The sequence below is a fragment of the Phyllobates terribilis genome, unplaced genomic scaffold (assembly GCF_046119375.1).
Source record: "Phyllobates terribilis strain yellow unplaced genomic scaffold, ASM4611937v1 Scaffold_3__8_contigs__length_932513732, whole genome shotgun sequence".
In the NCBI taxonomy this organism is placed as follows: domain Eukaryota; kingdom Metazoa; phylum Chordata; class Amphibia; order Anura; family Dendrobatidae; genus Phyllobates; species Phyllobates terribilis.
The window spans coordinates 720,871,910-720,893,326 of NW_027362763.1; the positions used below are offsets into that span (position 1 = coordinate 720,871,910).

At 40.1% G+C, this 21,417-nt stretch overlaps 1 protein-coding gene across 4 annotated transcripts in view; it reads left to right on the forward strand.

Moving 5' to 3' along the window:
- PPM1B (protein phosphatase, Mg2+/Mn2+ dependent 1B) overlaps positions 1-19,214 on the forward strand; it is a 162,225-nt gene extending 143,011 nt beyond the window's left edge. For 3 of the 4 annotated variants that reach the window (XM_073672044.1, XM_073672045.1, XM_073672043.1), the window contains exons 3-6: positions 6,228-6,345; positions 8,004-8,115; positions 10,409-10,466; positions 15,047-16,330. In XM_073672044.1, coding sequence (XP_073528145.1) covers positions 6,228-6,345; positions 8,004-8,115; positions 10,409-10,466; positions 15,047-15,277 — 519 coding nt within the window. In that variant the 3' untranslated portion in view covers positions 15,278-16,330. Of the gene's footprint in view, positions 1-6,227; positions 6,346-8,003; positions 8,116-10,408; positions 10,467-15,046; positions 16,331-17,794 lie in introns of those variants that run through there. The other variant, XM_073672046.1, reaches the window with a different exon arrangement.
- The last annotated feature ends 2,203 nt before the right edge of the window (positions 19,215-21,417 follow it).

A 21,417-nucleotide genomic window follows, 5' to 3' on the forward strand; every position in this document is an offset into this window, starting at 1 on the left:
GTGAAAGAAGCTAGCTGGTCCATGAGGATGCATAAAATTTGTTAATACATCATGGTCGTCGACTGAAATTTCAGAAATATTTCCAATCCACCAGTTCCTATCGTAAATGCAGGCAATGTATTGCCCTGGCCGGAGGTTTGCAATTGGCACAAAAGTCATTTCTGATCTGACAGATCTATCTACATGGGCAATGAAAGATGATGGGTCATTTGACACCCTTGAAATGCTAATCTTTTTGTCATCAATTAGCACAAACTGGTGATTTTCTCTTGTTCCAGCAATTGTATGTCCATCTTTGAACCTTTCCTCTTGAACTACCCGTATTTCGTCTTTTTTTTTCTTTTGGAACAAAAAAAAAAAATTGATTCCATGCAGTTGCTCGTTGCAAAAGTTGAATAAATCCACCGGGGTCAGTATTTGGTTTTCAGTTGGGCGTTGAAGACTGGCACGAGCTGCCAACCTCTTTGCTGTCACTCCAATCCCATCACAGGGCGACTTTCCATGACTGGTACCAAAAAAATTCCATTCAGCGCTGATATTGAAATCAGCATTGTGGTGGCACAAGTTGAGAAAATTTTTGAAATTTTTGTACTGGGCTGCAGATCCATCGCTGAAGTAGTGGATATGACGAATCCTATAGATGAGAGTCTTGAGATACTCCACAATTACTGTTAAAGTGTGGACTGCAACTGTGTCATGTCGTGAGCAATCACTGATTATGCACAAGCTGATGTTCTGCTCAGCTTCACCATTTAACTCCTTGAAGTAAATTACAAATGGGTGTACTGTAGCTTGACTATTTTCCCAGTGGAAACCTTGAATGGCATCTTGAACAATAAATGAGTAATTTTCAGCAAAGTCCATAATGATCACAAGCTTTCCAGGTGTCAGAGTTTCCTTCAACGATTTCAAATAGCTACTTTGATGCTTGGCGATGTAGTGATGGCTACAAAGTTTAGTTTGGTATCAAGCGTGTCTCGATCAGTGTGAATCCATTGTTTGAACTCAATAATATCTTCAGGGTCACTGTTGACAAACACATTGACTAGAAATTCTTTTAAAACTTCAGGACCCGGGCATTTATCACAACGGCCAAGCATACAGTCCTTGGATTCAATTCCACAGACCATTTTGCATATGAGCTCTTTGCAGTCATCATTGATTGGGCATGCTGCAAGCATTAGTTTGACATTTTGGTGAATGGTACACACACAAACGGAATGTGTTCCGAGCAGATCCAACGGTTACGCACCACTTTGGCCGAAGCTCACAAAACTTGGAAAATCCAATTTCAGGGCCATTCCGATCCCGATAGGCAACAAACATTTCCCTCATATTGCTCAGTAATAGTCGCTTTTGCATCTGCTTTTTTTCTCCTGCTATTCGCACTGATACATAGTCTTTTTTACCAGGGCACATTCGACTGAATTCATCATCCTCAAAAAATGCCTGCACCTTTTTCTTCACTTCCTCAGAAACTTTCTTGCCACATTTGATTCTAGGTAAGGCTAAAATCCCATGTTCACATTTAAGCTTTTGAGCTTGTTTGACCATTCGTTCAGAGACACCGAATTCGTCTGATATAGCCTTAATGGACCAACTTTTAGGTGCAAATGTCAAGATTTGGACCTTTTCTGCCCGACTGGACACCTGCAGCTTTTGCTTCAAATCTGCCAAAAGGTGATTGTAATCCAGACACATTTTGCACTGTGCTGTTTTTGTTTGCTCAATGTCTTTTGGCTCAAGCCCACCAATTGAAGCAGTCTTGCTAGAAAATGCATTTTGTACCTGGCTTATCTTTCTCCTTGCATATCCAAGTGAATCCCGCTGGCTTACCCGTGGATATTTCCGAGGAGAGATGCCAATGGATGTTAAGCTTGAATTTAGACTTTCAGGAGAACATTCCATTCCATCTGGATCTGATTCAGAGGAAACTGGATCAGCTGATTTTTTCCTGTTAGCAAATTCTTTTCGACATGATGCACACATCTTCTGGCCAGGCTTCACATCATTCTTTGTAAATTCGGTCAACTGGTCAGCTGCTAACAAATTGATAGCTCGCAAATTCTTCTTGGTGTTATGACCTTTCTTCCCAAAAGGATTGCAACACGATTTTTGCAAATGCTCATATTTGGTCAAGAATGAAGCTTCATGGTGTAAACAGATTTGTGAATGTTCGTCAAAATTTAGTCCCACTCGTCGACGCAGCAATTTCTGTTCATCCAATCCAAAGCTTGTAAACAATTTCAACTCATCCTTGCTATGGGTGAATGTCTTAAGGTGGCACTTCGAATTGTTCGCAAGGCCGATAGAGCACTGGGCCGATTCTTCATCAATTTCATTCTCCATCGCTAAAAAATAAATAATATATGCATTAAAATGTAACAATAGTCAATAACTTTTCATAAACAAAAAAGGTTTATAGGTTTTTGATTATAATAGACATTGCTAGCAACAATACAACTCTGTAACGTGATAAGAATCTGAAAATCAAACACAAAATCAATGCATTACGCGCATAAATAACACCATGTTCAGTGGCATTTTGCTTTTCTTAAACTGAGAGACTCCAAAAAAAACAAACAATGATCCTTGTAGAGAAAAATGTGTTCTTTCTAATGATATCAGAATTAATATATTTTAGGGGATCCCTTTTTGAGAAATTTGACCTAAAAAATAGGTAAAATTCGTTTTTATTAAGTTTTTCATCATATGTGGGTGTGAATATTTCCACAAATACATATGGGTTGACCGTGATATTGCAGCAATGCAAAGTCATGTAGATGTTTGGTGTACAGGGCAAAGCACCAGTTACTATTGGTTTTTGATCTTGAGTTATATATGGGCAAAGTTTGGCATAAATTTTATGCGACGCGTTTTACAAGCTACTTTGACACAAAATTGCGGCCGAAATATTGTTTTGTCATAGCCGGTAATAATTTTATCGTGTTTAGCAGCAAAAGTTGAGCTGGTATGCCAAATTTCAGCATCATAGCCAGTATAGAACTCTAATGGCTTTGTGCCAAAGTTTGCAAAATTCTCTTAGCTGAAGCCGCAGGCTTGGTGGAACCTCCAGTGAAAGGTCAACAGTGCCCAATGTATTTGAGATCTGGCCCTAAAAATTTACAGAACCTCTTTTCAAACATACATGTACATCCTTATAAATTTTCAACAAAATCGGAGAAGGTCGAGTGGGGACTATTTTTAAAACTGGTCCACTTGATGTGGAATGACCCAAATGTGTGTTATCACTGGGAATGTGCACTACTTCTCCCAGAATGAGTTGTTGTCTAATAATTCTTAAAAGTGTATTCCCATCTGCAAAATCCTATCCCAATATGTAGTAGGTGTAGTAAAAGTAGTAATAAAAATGATAGCAAATGTCTCCAGTTAGAAATGTAGTATAGTTCTGATTTGCTATGTCGCTTAACCCATATAAAGGGCATTTCTGTTGCTTAAATATCCATGGTTATGACCACTCGTATATATTGACTTCTATTAGTAGTCGGAACTATGGATACTTAATCTACTGCAATTCCCTGCACATGGGGTAAGTGACATAACGAATCTGTCAAATATATACTTTATACTTATGGAGATCGATAGCGTGGGTCGGAGTGAAGACAAACACGATATATCGTAGTAACAGGATATATTGAAGCAGGCAAGTATATATTATAGCAGGCGGGTATATGCAATAAGCGATAAGTAAACAGTATTTGGAAACTGTTGTGATGTCAGTACAAACCGATAGATGTCCCAGGTCCAGAAACGCACAGTCCACAGAGTCCCGAGCCCGGACCAGGCTCCTTGCAGAGAGCAGGCTGAACTGCAGGTGGATGCAGAGCGGGTCTTTGCACACAGGTGAGAGTCCAGGTAAACGGCAGGCAGGTAACAGGTGGGGAATCCCAGTGTAGAGAAGCAACAGGCAAGATGCAAGTCCTTCAAGCTTGGCAGCAGGTAAGATACAAGATACACAAGCAAAGTATAGTTGGCCAGAGTCTCTTTATATATATATATATATATATATATATATATATATATATATATATATATATATATATATATATATATATATATATATATATATATATATATATATATATATATATATATATATATATATATATATATAATGTGTGTGTGAAACAGGAGATATCAGACAGGAAACAAGATGGCCCCCGAGGCTGTCAACTCCATTTTGGATAAGGGCAGAACCAACAGAACAGGTATATGCAACTCCATCTTGGATAAAGGCAATACAAATCGGACAGAACAGATACATGATTCAGCTCTTTACAGAATCAGACTAACTATACTACATTTAATTGGAGGTATTTGCTAATATTATTACACATACTAGATATTGGGATAGGATCTTGGCGATTGAAATGCCACTTTTAACTAAAGTTAATTCATTACGTGAATACTTTGATTGCTAATATCTCCACAACAGAGGGGGAATAAAATATAAAGTTTTATTCCACTCTGCAGCTGCTGTTACATAATGCATTATTCTCTCCGTCCATTGGCGCAGTCGTGGGTCACCGATGGGTTGTCATGACAGTCGGGGTTCAGCTGATGCCCCCTGTGGTTGTCATTACAGAGCTCCCTTGAAACCCTGCCTGTGGTTTCAAAGGAGACCGTGATTTCTTCTATATGCAGCAATACTGTGTAATCGGTGTATAAAGCACAAGCGATTAGGTGATCGCAGCTTCAAGTCCCCTCCGTTTTCCAGTACACTATATGGTAAAATGAATGGTGTTATTCAAAAGTACAACTCGTCCCGCAGAAAAGAAGCCCTCGTGTCTCTGCGGACAGAAACATAAAAGTTATGACTCCGGGTAGACAAAAACGGAAACTGGCCGTAGTGTGAAGGGGTTAACGGGAGCACCGCAGGTCATGAACTGCCGTCCAGCTGTAGGATCGCTGCCAGGTGTATTATTCTCTGAAGCGCTGCTAGAGGTGATGGACTGGTGTGTGCTGTTTTTATAAATGTATAAACGTTTCGGGACAAATATTAAAGTAGTAAGCCCCATTTAATATTTGCTATGATGATTTTGTGGTATAGTGTAGCAACATTGCTGTTTTAAAGGGTTTTTCCGAGGTGAATTTTTGCAGTCACTCGGTGACTTGCAGATTGGCGGATGACACTGGTGGGATTCCCCAGATCGAGTGGGCGGTCAGTTAAGTTATTTGGTCATTGTACTGCTAAGCTTCACTGGCGCAGATGGATTTGTCGAGTCGCATCTCTCTCCATTTGTGGCCATTTTTTTTTTTTTTTTTTTTTTTATAACTAAGGTGATGTTGCTTTAGTGCTAGAACAGTGCAGCACTTCTAATATGTATATTTTAGTAAGTGTGCCTGCCGTTTTTTACTTTCCCACATGTTTATAAAGATAATACCGAAAGCGACCAACCCCTTTAACATGAAGGACTACTCCTTGCACTATGTAATCTCCACATGTTAGAGATCTCGCTGAGATGGGTTCAGGCGCATTCTGGTTCCCGATACACTGCCCTATAATCCACTTTTCCTGTTGGATGTAGTTGGCCCGCTCCTATACCTGTATAGGGTCTCTAGTGACAGTCAGCAGTGCCATGCGCCCTCTGTGCCACCAGACGCCATCTACAAGCTTCTCAGTGACAGCTGTGGAGTTGCATTTGGTTGGCTGCTTTCATGGAACGAACTTCTTGTTTGTGAGTGGGAGCGCAGCTCCGGAGCATGCGGCAAGGTGGGCAATGATGTATGCTGTTTGTAGTGCACATTGGGCATACACACCAGATGTATAATCTCAACATATTCATCTGTAATGCCATTTATTTGCATGTGTCAGCCGTTAAATGATTGGATACGTCTTTGGCGCGGTCACTTTGTGTTGCGAAAAACACACTACATCTGTTAGGTCTGCTAAAGTTTTTGGACGTATAATTCTCTGGCAGATCTACAGGACCGCTACATATAGCCATGAAACATGACAATTTGCTTCCATTGTGGTGTTTTAATGCTGGAGCAGCTAAATGTTGTGAAATGGTAATTTTCCCGCTTACTTGACTAGAGTGGTCTTCAGTCTTCGGTGCTTCTAAACTGTGTTTCCAACATAACATCTGCAATCCCTAGTGGTGTAGAGCCACAGCACACAAGCAGTTGTGGGGTCTTGCCATCTTATGATATTTAGGACATATCGTGTCCTGGAAGTTTTAATAATGTTTCTCTCCTCTCCACAGGGAAGTCGTGATAACATGAGTATCGTACTTGTTTGTCTTCAAAATGCTCCTAAAGTTTCAGACGAAGCCATCAAGAAAGATGCTGAGCTGGATAAATATTTAGAATCGAGAATTGAAGGTAAACAATTTATTTTGTCCTTTCCCTTTTACCCCTCTATCCCTTAATATGCCGCTATACTTGCTCTACGGCACTTTGAGTGGTCAACAGAACTTAACCCATTCCCACCTGACTGACTGCCAGGCAGAGGACATTGTGGTCAACAAAGTGCTTCTCCCTAAATGGCACAACCAGACTGCTTCACAACACTCTGAGTCTGTAACAGCATCTGCAGACTGCTATGATCATACATGTATGGCCTGCAGCTGCTGAACATGAAATAAAGAACGCTAACACTATAAGAGTGCAGAGCAGCAATCTTATTCTATTTAGATATGGGATCAGGAGGGAAGCCATACTGCCTGTGCTGCTATCCAGTACCTCTGGGCTTAATTTCACTGCAGCTTATGCTGTCGGTGTATGAGAAGTGAGCGAGGAGGACACCGGGAAAGCCGGGCTATGTTTCAGTTGTGATGCATACGGAGATTGCTGCCGATACTGGGAAAGCCGGGGTACATTTCAGTAGTGATACCTACTGAGATTGCTGCTGACACCTGGTAGATGCTCCTTATAGAAGTCCCTGACCTGCTGAATGCCCCATTCTGTGTAACTGCTGTCGTGCTTGATGCTGTTGCCATAGTAACATGTACCACTGGGATTCTATTTGCTGCACATTAGTACAAGCATTGCAGACTATATATATAAAGTTTACCAACAACACTTTTACCTTATTAAAGGGAGTCTGTCAGCAGGATCTACTCTCCTCAGCTGTTTATATGGGCATGTAGGTCATAAAAAGTTGAATGGAATGAAAATGTCACTTTGATTTCTGTGATCCCATGTTTTGTTCCAGAGAAAACCACATTTTTCTTAATATGTAAATGAGCTGATAAAATCTATGGGTGGGAGACAGAGCTCTCTGAGAATCTACCTCCAGAGCTTATTATAAATGAAAGGAAGTGTTACCAGTGTGAGACATGTAGTGACTGACCTGACTGTGTGATCTCCATGTCTCACACTGGTAATGTCCCTTTCGCGTAAAATAAGCTCTGGAGACATTCTCAGGGAGATCTATGTCCCACCCATAGATCTTAACAGCTGATTTACATATCAGAAAAACTTGCATATCTCTGGAATAAGAAATCTGATCACATATATCACAATGTCATTTTATTCAGCTTCCTATGACCTATATGCCCATATAGACAACTTAAAAGGGTATATCCTACTGACAGATTCCCTTTAAAGGATTTGTTCCACCTGGATAACTCCTTCTCTAAATCAGAAACCAATGGAAATCAGCTGAAACCCCCAGTTCTGTGGCAGCACATGTAATATAAATGGGTGGCCTTCTAGTTGTCCGTGGCCATTGTGGACATGCTTAACTCTTTGCAGCTTCTTTGTTTTGATGTGACGGGCAGCAGACCCTTTCCCCTTCACCCCCATGAGGTCTATTTGGCTTTTTAGGGCACACAGACTGGGTTGTCATTGTAGGATGTTCCTATAACTGCCCATAGATTACATTTGGTCCTGCTGATGGATGCAGAGTTGGTGTGCTAACACAATACACCTTCTATACATTATTACGGCATTGCATGTTCTGTATATGTCTCTGGAATAGCATCTACTATTTGTGAGATCAAACCTTGTGATCTAAGATGAAAATGTCTTTCTTCTAGAAATTATGACAACTGCTGGGGAGGAAGGGATGCCGGACCTCGCTCACGTAATGCGCATATTATCAGCAGAGAACATACCACATTTACCACCCGGAGGTGGTTTAGCTGGAAAGTGAGTGTTTAGAATGTCTTGGGTCGGTCAGTTCCTGTCATTTACATCATGCTAATGGCCTCTGTTTCAGGTTTTGATGGAGGCCTACAATGTATTCCTCTGTATAGGCATGTAAGGGCAGCTTACCTTTCTATTACCATGTAGTATCATGTATATATGCCCAGAAGGTTTTTTTTTTCCCCAATTTCATATCTTTTTATGATCTTTTTAATGATGTCTCAAAGAAACAGAACCCTATTTCAAAATGCGGAGAGTTTTGTCGGCTTTGTGATTATAATTCATTTACGTTATAAGAAAACGAAAACTACATAGCTGCACCAATCTGTCAGTGCAGGTGCAAACCTCACAGATCCACTGGCACTTGGATACAAGTAGCAAAAAAATGGAGGCAGCATGTCCTTCAATAAAACGTGGAAAGATATTTATTCCCTGCCCAAGGGATGCAACGCTTTGGCTCAAACACTGAGCCTTCAATTAAGCCAAAATGTTGCATGCCTTGGGCAGGGAATAAATATATTTCCACGTTTAATTGAAGCACATGCTGCCTCCATTTTTTGCTACTTGTATTATACATTCTAAATAATTTATTTATTGATTTTTTTATTTATGCTGCTGAAACATAACATTACATGTATACATGCAGTCCTATACAAAAACATGTGTTTTCCTACAGTACAGACCAAAAGTTTGGACACACCTTCTCAGTTAAAGATTTTTCTGTATTTTCCTGACTATGAAAATTGTACATTCACACTGAAGGCATCAAAACTATGAATTAACACATGTGGAATTATATACTTAACAAAAAAGTGTGTGAAACAACTGAAAATGTCTTATATTCTAGGTTCTTCAAAGTAGCCACCTTTTGCTTTGATGACTGCTTTACTCTTGGCATTCTCTTGATGAGTTTCAAGAGGTAGTCACCGGAAATGGTTTTCACTTCACAGGTGTGCCCTGTCAGGTATAATAAGTGGGATTTCTTGACTTATAAATGGGGTTGGGACCATCAGTTGTGTTGTGCAGAAGTCTGGTGGATACACAGCTGATAGTCCTACTGAATAGACTATTAGCTGCTTTTTTCTTGCCATAATACAAATTCCAAGTAAAGAAAAACGAGTGGCCATCATTACTTTAAGAAATGAAGGTCAGTCAGTGCGAAAAATTGGGAAAACTTTGAAAGTGTCCCCAAGTGCAGGTGCAAAGCAGTCATCAAAGCAAAAGGTGGCTACTTAGAAGAACCTAGAATATAAGACATAATTTCAGTTGTTTCACACTTTTTTGATAAGTATATAATTCCACATGTGTTAATTCATAGTTTTGATGCCTTCAGTGTGAATGTACAATTTTCAAAGTCATGAAAATACAGAAAAATCTTTAAATGAGAAGGTGTGTCCAAACTTTTGGTCTGTACTGTAGTTGATTATTGTATGCAATAAATCGCCCTATAGCCCTGGCCTAAAACCTACTTGCAGCATTTATAAACACTTTTCTTAAAGTAGTCAATCGATGTTAGAGGTGGTTCGAAGGCAAAGTAAATCCCTATCTATTTGATGCCATAATCAAAGCCTTCCGACTCTCCCCTACAAATGATGTCTGGAGAACAAAGTATCAAGTGGATTGAATGTCAGACTGCAGACCTCTTCGTGTGATGGCAGTTGTCGCTGCTCGAGGAGCTGGACAGCAGCTTTCTCCTGTGTAGAAACCGCTTGAATGCTTCACTAAGTGTCATATATATGGGGTGGAGTTGGGAGAGATGGCTGGTGCCCGCCGTCTCATGGGCAGCTTTAAAGGGCACCTTCCAGCTAATGCATGCTGTCCAAACGACAGGTAAAATAAATCAAAGCTTGTCTGCACAAATGAGCCAGATATATTTCCCTGAAACGCTCTGGTGCTTCAGGGAAAATTATAGTTTGAAGATCCTCTTCCCTGCGTCCCTCTAGTTGATTGGCAGGCCTATCCCATGTGTGTATTTGGCAAGAGATCTGTCAATCACCCGGGCAGTGCTGGGAAAAGGCGCCTCAAACTATATTCTCTTTTGAAATGCCAGAGCAATTAGTGAAAATATACTGTATCTGGCTGCATTTGTGCAACTAGGCTCTAATTTATGCTGCCCATGGTTGAGACTGGATGAATCAAAAAACAGATTCCCTTTAGGATTCCTACACCTTAACAATGCAAATTAGTTGTAATGTGGGGGAGGTGTGACATGGCACTGTGCACACTTGATTTTCTGCCATGGAATTGTCCATTTTCTGTTTGTCACCCCTTTTCTCATTTTTTTTCATTTCTATAGACGCAGTGTTATTGAAGATGTTTATAATAGGTTGAATCCACATAGAGAGACCGATGGGGTAAGTTACATATCCACCTCTGGCCTGTGTAAGCGGGAGCCCATGACCAGCATGCCAGGGTATCTGTTCGTGCTGAGATTTCCATTACAGCAAGGATAAAGTTTTTATAAGTTGCAAAAAAGCCGCTAAATCTACTGATGACAATATTCACTTAAATAAATCTTTACAGGGTACCACTTCATACTAACAATTGGGCTACATTCACACACCTGTGTTTTTAGTGTTGGTGTGCGGTCTGATTGATTTATTTAGGACACAGACCCTCTGAGTGTCCTATTCTAATCTTCAAAATCGGATGCGATTAGGGCCTGCTCCCAGTTTTGCCGATCTCACACCCGGGTATTTGATTATTACAGATTTGTGAATAGATCCATGAAACTTTTATAGGTCTGTGTACCTTTTGATAGAAATCGGGCAGCACATGGTCATGTCACAGTGATGTGGGAAAGCAGCCCAAATGAGAGATACACCCGTCGGACCCTTGCCACCAATCTCCACCCCCTTTAAAGGGCTTATCCTTAAAAGGAACTTGTCAACAGTTTTGACCCAGCAAAATTGCTGACAGTGATAGATGGAGCCCAGCGTAAATATGAGTATGCCTGTGTGCGTTTTCAACTCTCGAAGTGATGTTTTGTTTAGACGTGAAGGCGACCTCTAACTGTAAAATGCTCTCCAGACTTTGCAGTGAGCGCTCCACAGCCACCGTCCCTCTGCTCTTGATTGCTGTAGTGGTTTTCTGGTTGGGCTCCAAAGTCATAATTCAAGTTCAAAGGAGGGGTTTTATGTTATTCACTATGGACTGGTGAGCACTGATGAGTTGAGGACAGCCTCTTGTGCCAGCATTGGCTTCTCTGCGCACCCTGGCCTACATGTATACTGAGGTCAAGATGCCAGTCTATGGAGTGAGGTGTACAGAACAGGTTCTGCCTCACAGCAGGGGCAGGAGCTCTGATTGCTGCTGTTTTAACCATTTAACCCCTTCACTCCCTGGCACATTTCCATAATTTTTTTTTTTTTCTACTCTTTTTTTTTCCAAGGGCCATAACTCCCCCCTCCGTTCACATAGCCGTATGAGGGCGTGTTTTTTGCGAGATGAGTTGTAATTCAAAAGTCCATCATTCATTTTATCATGTGATGCACTGAAATTTGGGGAGAAAAAAAAATTCCAAGTGCATTGAATTTGCAAAAAAAAGTGCAATTCCACAATTGTTTTTTTTTTTTTTTTTATTTACCATGTTCACTATATGTTAAAACTGAACTGGCAATATGATTCTCCTGTTCAGTACAAGTATGCAGGTACCAAACTGTGTGTGTGTGTGTGTGTGTGTGTGTGTGTGTGTGTGTGTGTGTGTGTGTTTTTTAACCACAAAAACAAAAAAACACAAAGTAAAAAAAATTAGCTTTTGTCGCCATTTTCCGACACCCCGTAATGTTTTCAGTGGTGAAACTTGGGACTTTGTGAAAGCTTCTACTTTGTGCCCTGAGCTGACCTTTTTTACTGATACTATTTTAGGGTAGATATGTTTTGTTCACCTCTTCTTATTGCGATGTTGTAGCGGCCAAAATAATGTAATTCTGACAGTTTGATTGTTTTTGATTTTTTTTTTGTTACACCTTTTCTGATTTAAATTAATCTGTTTTATATTTTGATCTGATTTATAATATATACATGCATACATGCATACATGCATACATACATACATACATACATACATACATTACAGACCAAAAGTTTGGACGCACCTTCTCATTTTAAAGATTTTTCTGTATTTTCATGACTATGAAAATTGTACATTCACACTGAAGGCATCAAAACTATGAATTAACACATGTGGAATTATATACTTAACAAAAAAGTGTGAAACAACTGAAAATATGTCTTATATTCTAGGTTCTTCAAAGTAGCCACCTTTTGCTTTGATGACTGCTTTGCACACTCTTGGCATTCTCTTGATGAGCTTCAAGAGGTAGTCACCAGAAATGGTCTTCCAACAATCTTGAAGGAGTTCCCAGAGATGCTTAGCACTTGTTGGCCCTTTTGCCTTCACTCTGCGGTCCAGCTCACCCCAAACCATCTCGATTGGGTTCAGGTCTGGTGACTGTGGAGCCCAGGTCATCTGGCGTAGCACCCCATCACTCTCCTTCTTGGTCAAATAGCCCTTACACAGCCTGGAGGTGTGTTTGGGGTCATTGCCCTGTTGAAAAATAAATGATGGTCCAACTAAACGCAAACCAGATGGAATAGTATGCCGCTGCAAGATGCTGTGGTAGCCATGCTGGTTCAGTATGCCCTCAATTTTGAATAAATCCCCAACAGTGTCACCAGCAGAGCACGCCCACACCATCACACCTCCTCCTCCTCCTCCATGCTTCACGGTGGGAACCAGGCATGTAGAGTCCATCCGTTCACCTTTTCCGCGTCTCACAAAGACACTGTGGTTGGAACTGAAGATCTCAAATTTGGACTCATCAGACCAAAGCACAGATTTCCACTGGTCTAATGTCCATTCCTTGTGTTCTTTAGCCCAAACAAGTCTCTTCTGCTTGTTGCCTGTCCTTAGCAGTGGTTTCCTAGCAGCTATTTTACCATGAAGGCCTGCTGCACAAAGTCTCCTCTTAACAGTTGTTGTAGAGATGTGTCTGCTGCTAGAACTCTGTGTGGCATTGACCTGGTCTCTAATCTGAGCTGCTGTTAACCTGCGATTTCTGAGGCTGGTGACTCGGATAAACTTATCCTCAGAAGCAGAGGTGGCTCTTGGTCTTCCTTTCCTGGGGCGGTCCTCATGTGAGCCAGTTTCTTTGTAGCACTTGATGGTTTTTGCAACTGCACTTGGGGACACTTTCAAAGTTTGCCCAATTTTTCGCACTGACTGACCTTCATTTCTTAAAGTAATGATGGCCACTCGTTTTTCTTAGCTGCTTTTTTCTTGCCATGATACAAATTCTAACAGTCTATTTAGTAGGACTATCAGCTGTGTATCCACCTGACTTCTGCACAAGACAACTGATGGTCCCAACCCCATTTATAAGGCAAGAAATCCCACTTATTAAACCTGACAGGGCACACCTGTGAAGTGAAAACCATTTCCGGTGACTACCTCTTGAAGCTCATCAAGAGAATGCCAAGAGTGTGCAAAACAGTCATCAAAGCAAAAGGTGGCTCCTTTGAAGAACCTAGAATATAAGACATATTTTCAGTTGTTTCACACTTTTTTGTTAAGTATATAATTCCACATGTGTTAATTCATAGTTTTGATGCCTTCAGTGTGAATGTACAATTTTTCATAGTCATGAAAATAAATAAAATATCTTTAATTGAGAAGGTGTGTCCAAACTTTTGGTCTGTAGTATATATTATACATTTTTTGAAAGCTTAACTGTATTGGTTAGTTATAAACCTAAGATCATCTATGCATAGACGATTGTACTATACATAGCTGTGCTTTAGTACTGCAATGTATAGAGAAAATCACTCTCTCTTATGCACACCAGCTAAACGCTGCCTTTCACAGGAGTATCTTCATGACCAGCACAGGGGGCTTTAGTAGACTCCCGTCTGTCATATCAGCCCATCGGTTTCCCACAACTACGCCACTGATGGGCACGTAGAATGACGCACTCCCTGCCGGCGCGTGTTAAATGCCATTGTCAGAGATTGATAGCAGCATTTAACAGGTTAACAGCCATTAAATCAGCCATCTGCCGGGAAAGATGTGTGCTCGGCATGCAAGCCTGCATCAAAGACAGAGACCACTACTTTTGACATACATGTACGTCAAAGGTTGTGAAGGGGTTAAACTGACAGCGGCATTTAGATGGTTTGGTATCTGGTGCACTCGTACTAGTGCACTTTGGCCCCACCTGTAGTGTGATCGTAGGGTGCTGATCGGTTGTCACTGCCACCTCAGTCTCCTTATGAAGCCCAGTTTTACTGTGTACTGTACAACAGTTGAATATAGTACAGACTGTCAAATAATGGGAAGTTCAAGGCTATTAAGGAGTTTGAAAAAATAAAAAGTGATTTATATATTATAACAATTATGAAACTTGGGCGAAAGGAAAAGAAAAAAGCTAAAAAAGCAAAAATGAAAAGTGGCCCGGGCCAGTCCTGACGGGGGTTAACCGTCATATATATATATATATATATATAATGTGATGACTAAAGCTATATGCTCTGGTATATTTACGCCGGTCTCTATCACTGTTCGCCCTTCTGTAGGTTCAAGACTGCTGACACTTTAAAACTTTTTGCTGTATGTGCACGGTCGATGGCTCATGTGCCAGTACGGGATGAAGTCAGCCATATAATGTTACCTCCCATTTATGTTTGAGAAAGAAAATGGTTCCCAAATGCAGTTGTGAAGGGTCATCACAAATGTAGTTTTTCCTCTCGTATCGATAGAATAGTTTAGATTGGAGCTAATAACCTATAAAATTAATTGCTTGTATGATGTAACGATTTATCAAAGTCTTTCTGGTGGAGTAGTAATCCATGTTTAGGTCTTGTGTGTTTGGTATATGTTACTTTTATATATATATTTTTATTTACTTACTGACTGGGGTCTTTAATCTAAAATAAGGGCCCTCCTGGAACAGAGGATAATGCAGCGACTGGGAAGTTGGTGGAAGCCCTCAGGGAGCTGAGGATTAATCATAGGGGAAATTACCGTCAACTCCTGGAGGAAATGCTGAGTAGTTACAGGCTAGGTAAAACGCAGGGCGAAGAGTCATCTACCGGATCTCCAGAATCCCCTGCGTGTGACGGTGCGGCCAGCGACACAGTAACTGGAAGCCACACTCATGTGGAATAGTGTGCACGGCATGATTCAATTCCCCATTAATATAGTAAATCTGCATGCGAGGTTATGTCAAAGTGAACACAATGGAGTTTTTTAGTAAGCATCCCTTCCCACAGGCCGTATCCAATCCCTGGCTTAGTTTGTTGTTGTGTTTTTTTTTTTTTTTGTTAGGCTGGCTTTTTTTTATTAGATTTTTTTTTTTGTTGCCATAGAGGCATTACTAATATAAAATCTAGTGTGCATCGGAATTTACCCACCCATCTCCTATAGGACCCGTCCGCCACCTCTGCTAAAAAAAAAAAAAATGTTACCATGTTTAGTTGATTTTATGCAGACTTGGATGCAAGTTTTCTTAGTTGTTTCTTTGTAGTATTCAGCTCTTCCATTTAAAGAGGTATTCCCATCTTCAAGATCCTATCCCAATATGTAGTAGGTGAATAATATTAGCTAATACCTCCAATTAGAAATATAGTATAGTTCTTCTGATTCGTTCGGTCTCTAAACCCATGTGCAGGGCATTGCAGTAGCTTAGATATCCATGGTTACAACAACCAACGGTCACTATGAGTGGTCGTAACCATGGATATCTAAGCTACTGCAATGCACAGTAGGGTAACCTACATAGCTAATTGAAGGTATTTTGCTAATATTATTGCACCTTCTACATATTGGGATAGGATCTTGGAGATGGGAATACCCCTTTTAAGCTTTCTGATCCTTTTTAGACGCGGTGTCTTTTACTTTGGGGAGGAGAAAGTACTTGAATCTTGTACAGGCATCTTATTTACGGACGTCCTTTACTGTCTGTTGTAATTTCAGTTAGTTGGTACTTCCTTAAAATAAATAAAAATTCAACACCTCATTCTAAGTATTGCTCCAAGTAATGCCATCTGTCATTGGAAGGTGGGGATATTAGTAAGGACCTTTTTATAATATTGCTCTTCTTTTTATGTACTGGATTTGTACTCTGATTTATTCTACACTGTTGGTATGAATGTCATTTTTATCTCTTGTAGATGACTCTCTGTTCTACTTATTGCATTCAATAAAATAAATGCTCCAGTGGTTTACTGTCGGGCACAGTTTCTTTCTTACCATGCTTCTAGCTGTAGTCACCTGTTCAACAGTTACTATTAACAGTTACAGAAAACAAGCAGGTGGGAAGGTGTACTTAAATGATTGGCCGTGCCATGAAGCCCCGAGCGCCTGTACTTGGTTCGAACAGTCATTCTGTGCTGACAGTCCCTTTTAAAGGGACTGTCAGCACCACATGACTTTTCAAACTAAGCGCAGGCACTCGTTGCACCCATGCCATTGCTGAGCGCTTTCCCCACCTACTTGCTCTGTGTTTGAATAGTCATTTTGTGCCAAGTCAGATCGTAAGACTGCCAGATACAAAAGGGGTTTTCATATCATGTAATGTCATGATGTATTGCCTCGTGGACCCCCACTGATTCTAAAGGCACAGAGGCCCCCTAGCCTTTTATCTGCACAGTTGCGTGTCCAGTCTCTTGATGATCAAGGATCTGCAACATGTAGTAAATGGGATGGTGCTGCAGTTCCTGATCGGTGGGTGGTTGGGGTCACTCTGTGAAGGAGCTGCAATGCTTAGACATTGTCCAGGACTTCAGTGGGGGCTGAGGTTCAGCACCCAAGAATGAACCACTCCAGAACGTACGGAGATGGGCTGTTCTGACTGTGTATATTGTGTGCATCCAGCCACTGAAGGAGCTGCACAGAACTCATTTTTGGTAGTGCTGGGTGTCGGACCCCCACAAATAAATATTATTGACCTAAGTTCAGGATTACTTATTCAAAGCTCAGGTCCTGGTCAACCCTTCAAATTAGGACAATGGCCCCTTGATTTTGAGAATCAGTGGTGACTTTGCAGTCATGCACCCATCGCCCTAATATTGATATGCCGTCACCTTTTACGGTGGGAAAACCACCATCCGTAACTCCCAAATGATCTGACATCAGACATGAAGAGACGCAACTGTACATTGTAGATTGAAGTTGTCAAGTTTCGTGCACATGTCCCACTAGTTAGAATGGCATCCGTGCACGGTGCTTGTCAGCTGTTCAACTTTTGCCTTGCAACTGTATCACGCAGCCTGTAGTTGGGCATCTCCCCACATGAGAAGGGAGTCTGTCTTCATAAAATGACTCTTCAGACCAAGCACAGGTGCTCGGTGCACCCTCTCTCCTTCTAGTTTTTCATCTTTTTCTTCTCTTCTTTAGCCATAGCTGTCAATCGATGAAGAGAGGGTGGAGATAAATAGAAAACAAGTAGATGGGAGTCTTCCTTGATCTAATCTGCTACGACTGGTGCACCGAGTGCTTGTGCTTGGTTTGAATGGTCATTTTGTGCAATCTGCCTCTTTTTAATCAGCCAGTTAGGATGTGACATTACTATGCAAGAAATGCTATCTGATGAGGAGGACATCTAGGTTCAGTGCAAACTCTGCAAAAATAAGTCATGCTTTTGTTTTTTTGTTCTCTTCTTTTTGTTTGTTTTCTTTTCTGTAGGGTGCTGGTGATCTAGAAGACCCATGGTAGCCTTTCACAACTCCTTATATGTTTTGGTCTGGACTAAAGGGGAAAAAAAACTTAAAAATCACGGTTCTCTTCAAACCAACAAAGAGATTCTGGTGGAGCGTCAGCTATGTAATAAAAAAATAAAATAAAAACAACAAAAAAAAAAACACAAATGGGCAAAATGAGAAATGATTAGTATTTTGCACCATTTATTGGTTTGTTTTATAACATTGTCACACTTTAGCAGTATTTTTTTTTGCCAGCCTCAGGATTTCTGATCACGTCTCAGCAACATTACTCCTTAACACAACTAGAGGACCCTGCGGTGCATCGTCCTGCCGGGCTCCTTTGGTGCTAAAGAGCTTAGGAAGAAATCTGATGCCTCATGCAGTTTATTAGATGTATCGAGGTGCATGTCGTTTGTACATTTAAAGGTGCAGCACTTCCAAACTAAACTCCACACGCATGTAAAACACTTAATTGTATGAGACATTACTTTTTTTTTTCTCTCCATGATTTTGAGTTTAGTTGTTTTGAAAGAAATGTAAGACTATTGCCTTTGATTTCCCCTCCCCTAAAAATTACAATTTGCAAAATAATTTTCAAAAACCTGATTTTGCTTGTTGTGGGAGCAGATGTCCTTACTTTTTGGGACCTTCACAGCAATTGAAAAGCCACGAGCTGGCTTCTATTCTGGATCCTATTGCTCAAAGCGAGGACAGCCCTTCCACACTTTCAGGGTATTCATTTTTGTTTTTTGTTTTTTTAAGCTAAAACCCTAGCCTCATTTTATAATGTATATTTGTGATTTTTGTTCAAGTGGATTTCTAGGTTTATTATTTTTTTTTCCCCTCTGGTTTCATTGTAACATGGTAGCGCTGTGTAATGTGGGTATAACTTTCTTGAGTTCTTTTTTTTTTTTTTTTTTTTTTTTTCTCCATTTTCAGAGCTCAACTTACCAATTTGAAATGACTATATATAAATATAGATATACTACAAATAATCTATTTTAAATCTTAGCAAATGCAGATATTTTCATGACTTTTTATTTTGTTTTTGTTTCCATTTTCTAAGCAATGGGCATGGTACAAGAGTGACCGTTGTGAGGTACTTGAATATTGTCTAATTCTATTTTTGCAATAACCTTGATTTTTATTTTATTTTATTTTTTAAATTCAAGTTGTGCATGTCCGACATACTGTCAAATGTTGAACGTGGAGTAAGAAAGTATTTATCTAAGAAAGAGAAAAAAATAAATAAAAAAAAGTATTGGAGAAGAAACAAGGAATGTATAAATTGATTTACATGCTGTGGATGCCTTTTCTTTTTTGTTCCTTTTTTCCTCGGCAAGAATGTTAAAATTTTCATGCTTTGAACCATGTTCTCTTCTGTTTTTGTGTGTTTTTTTTTTTTAACAAAATTTATGGTATTCTCTTGTAACCGATATCTTGCTGAAATTTTGGAAATATATTTACATACTGGTACATGTAGATCGGTTCTGCCAATAACTACTTTAATTTCCTGTCTTTATTCCTGTGTTTTATTGTCTTGGGGTTACTGCTACCATATTTTTATTTATTCATTCACTAGATTTTAGGTCTGTAAGTTAAGTTTTCTCCATAATAATGCAGAGTTCTACTTGTCCATTGGCTGGGCTTTTTGTTTTTTTTTATTTTTTTTGTTTTTTCTGTCCCTTCCTTTTTATTTTTATTTTTTGGGGGAAAGATGCAGAAAAGCTTGATGAGTGTCCACTCTGGTCCAAATGTACAACTTCCCAGTACCACATTGTGATGTTTCATACAATACAGTGAACATAACCAACTTGTTACATTCAATAAAGGATTGGTAAAATGGTGTTGTCTGTGGTTTTCTTTTTTCCCGTGTTCTGTCACATTAGCAGAGTTCTTGGGTCAACAGTAATTTATTTCAGTAGAACTTTAATGAAATATCTAGTAAATAGTAATGCAGTATTTCCATCTTTGCAACTACCCATACTATGAAACCATATTTATCTTGATGATTCTAGAAAAATATTGCCAGAATTCCTTTTTCTATTCATCTTGCCTCCCAAAAAATAAGTCATAGAAAATGGAACAGAAAAGGCAGCCACCGTGGGGACCTTAGCGCTGAGTCACACCTCACTTGACGTGACGTCAGCCCAGGGTCACGTGATGCCTGTGACCGGCTACCGATTGCGCCGCTCGCAGGCATTATCTGCAACACAAGGTATTTACAAATATACTTATGCCCTTATGCTGAATACATTGGGCAACTTAAAAAAAAGTACCGGACAACTTCTTTAAGTCGCACACCAAAAAAAAGTAAAGCACAAAACAAGCCTCCATCCTGCTTTGTAAGGCTGTCTGCCCACGATGCGTTTTTTTAAGCTTTTCCGCAGCGGCAAAAACGCTGCAGAAATGCTTAAACGCATGGTAGAAGGCCTGCCATGTCCCCCAATGATAATCCGCATGTGCTGTACACTACCAATTATTTTGCGGAAGCGCTGCATTTTCATGGCCATCGACTTTCATTGGAACGCATGGAATCCGCATCACTGCATCTGTACATTTGGAATCCAAGCGTTTCAGTGTGTGGATGGTACCCGGGTTTGGAGAAGAGGAGGCTCTCCTCCGGACCCAGGTACCATAGAACCTATAAAAAAAAATAAAAAAAATAAAAAATAAAATATTTACCTTCTGATGGCCCCCGGTCTCCTTGTCTTCACTTGCTGGCAGCTCGTGGTGGACTGAAGGACCTGCGCTGATGTCATAGTCATGTGACGGTTGGTACTTCAGTGTAGTGTACCGCGAGCTGCCAGCAGCCACGACGGAGCGAAGCAAGACTCCAGGGGCCATCAGAAGGTAAGTATAGATTTATTTTTTTACCATTCTTTATGGTCCCACTATATAAATCCATGCCGGTTGAATGGATTTATATAGTGTGACCAAGTTGTCACTTTAGCATCACTTGGAAAGTGCTTGTCAACCTGCATGCTTAAATGCATGTGAAGAACGCTACACATCCACATGTCCCTGGCAGGAAAAACGCATGTGATTTTCTTGTGCAAGTGTAGCAAAACATTTAAAAAAAAAAATACATAATTTTTTTTATCGTTTTTATCTTAATGATCCACAGAATATGAGTAAAATTAGTAGGGAATGTAAGAAGTGTGTGAGATTATGACAAGGAAGGGAATCTGGAGAAGGTATCTATAATTGATGTTTTTGAACCACTGACAGTGCTAAACGCAACCGATGTACTATTGGACACTGACTGGCTCTCATTTCTTTCAAGGGGTTTGAAATTTGGAATAGGAGAAAATTTTGATACAATGGAGTTTGAAATGGGCATGTTGAAATCTGTATGGAAAATACACCTACATAAGTTTAAGAAATAATCTCCTGTGTATAATACAGAGAGAAGGAGAAATCATTAAGTCAAAACGATCATTGGCCTTTGGCATAAGGAAGAAGAGAAGATGTGAGAAGATGTCAATATACTTATGGAAGTTAAAGAATAACACAGCAAGTATCAAAGTTAAACTACAGCTGACAAAAGTGCATATGTAGGTGGAATGAAATCCTTAGACAATTAACACCATAAATGTATTCAGT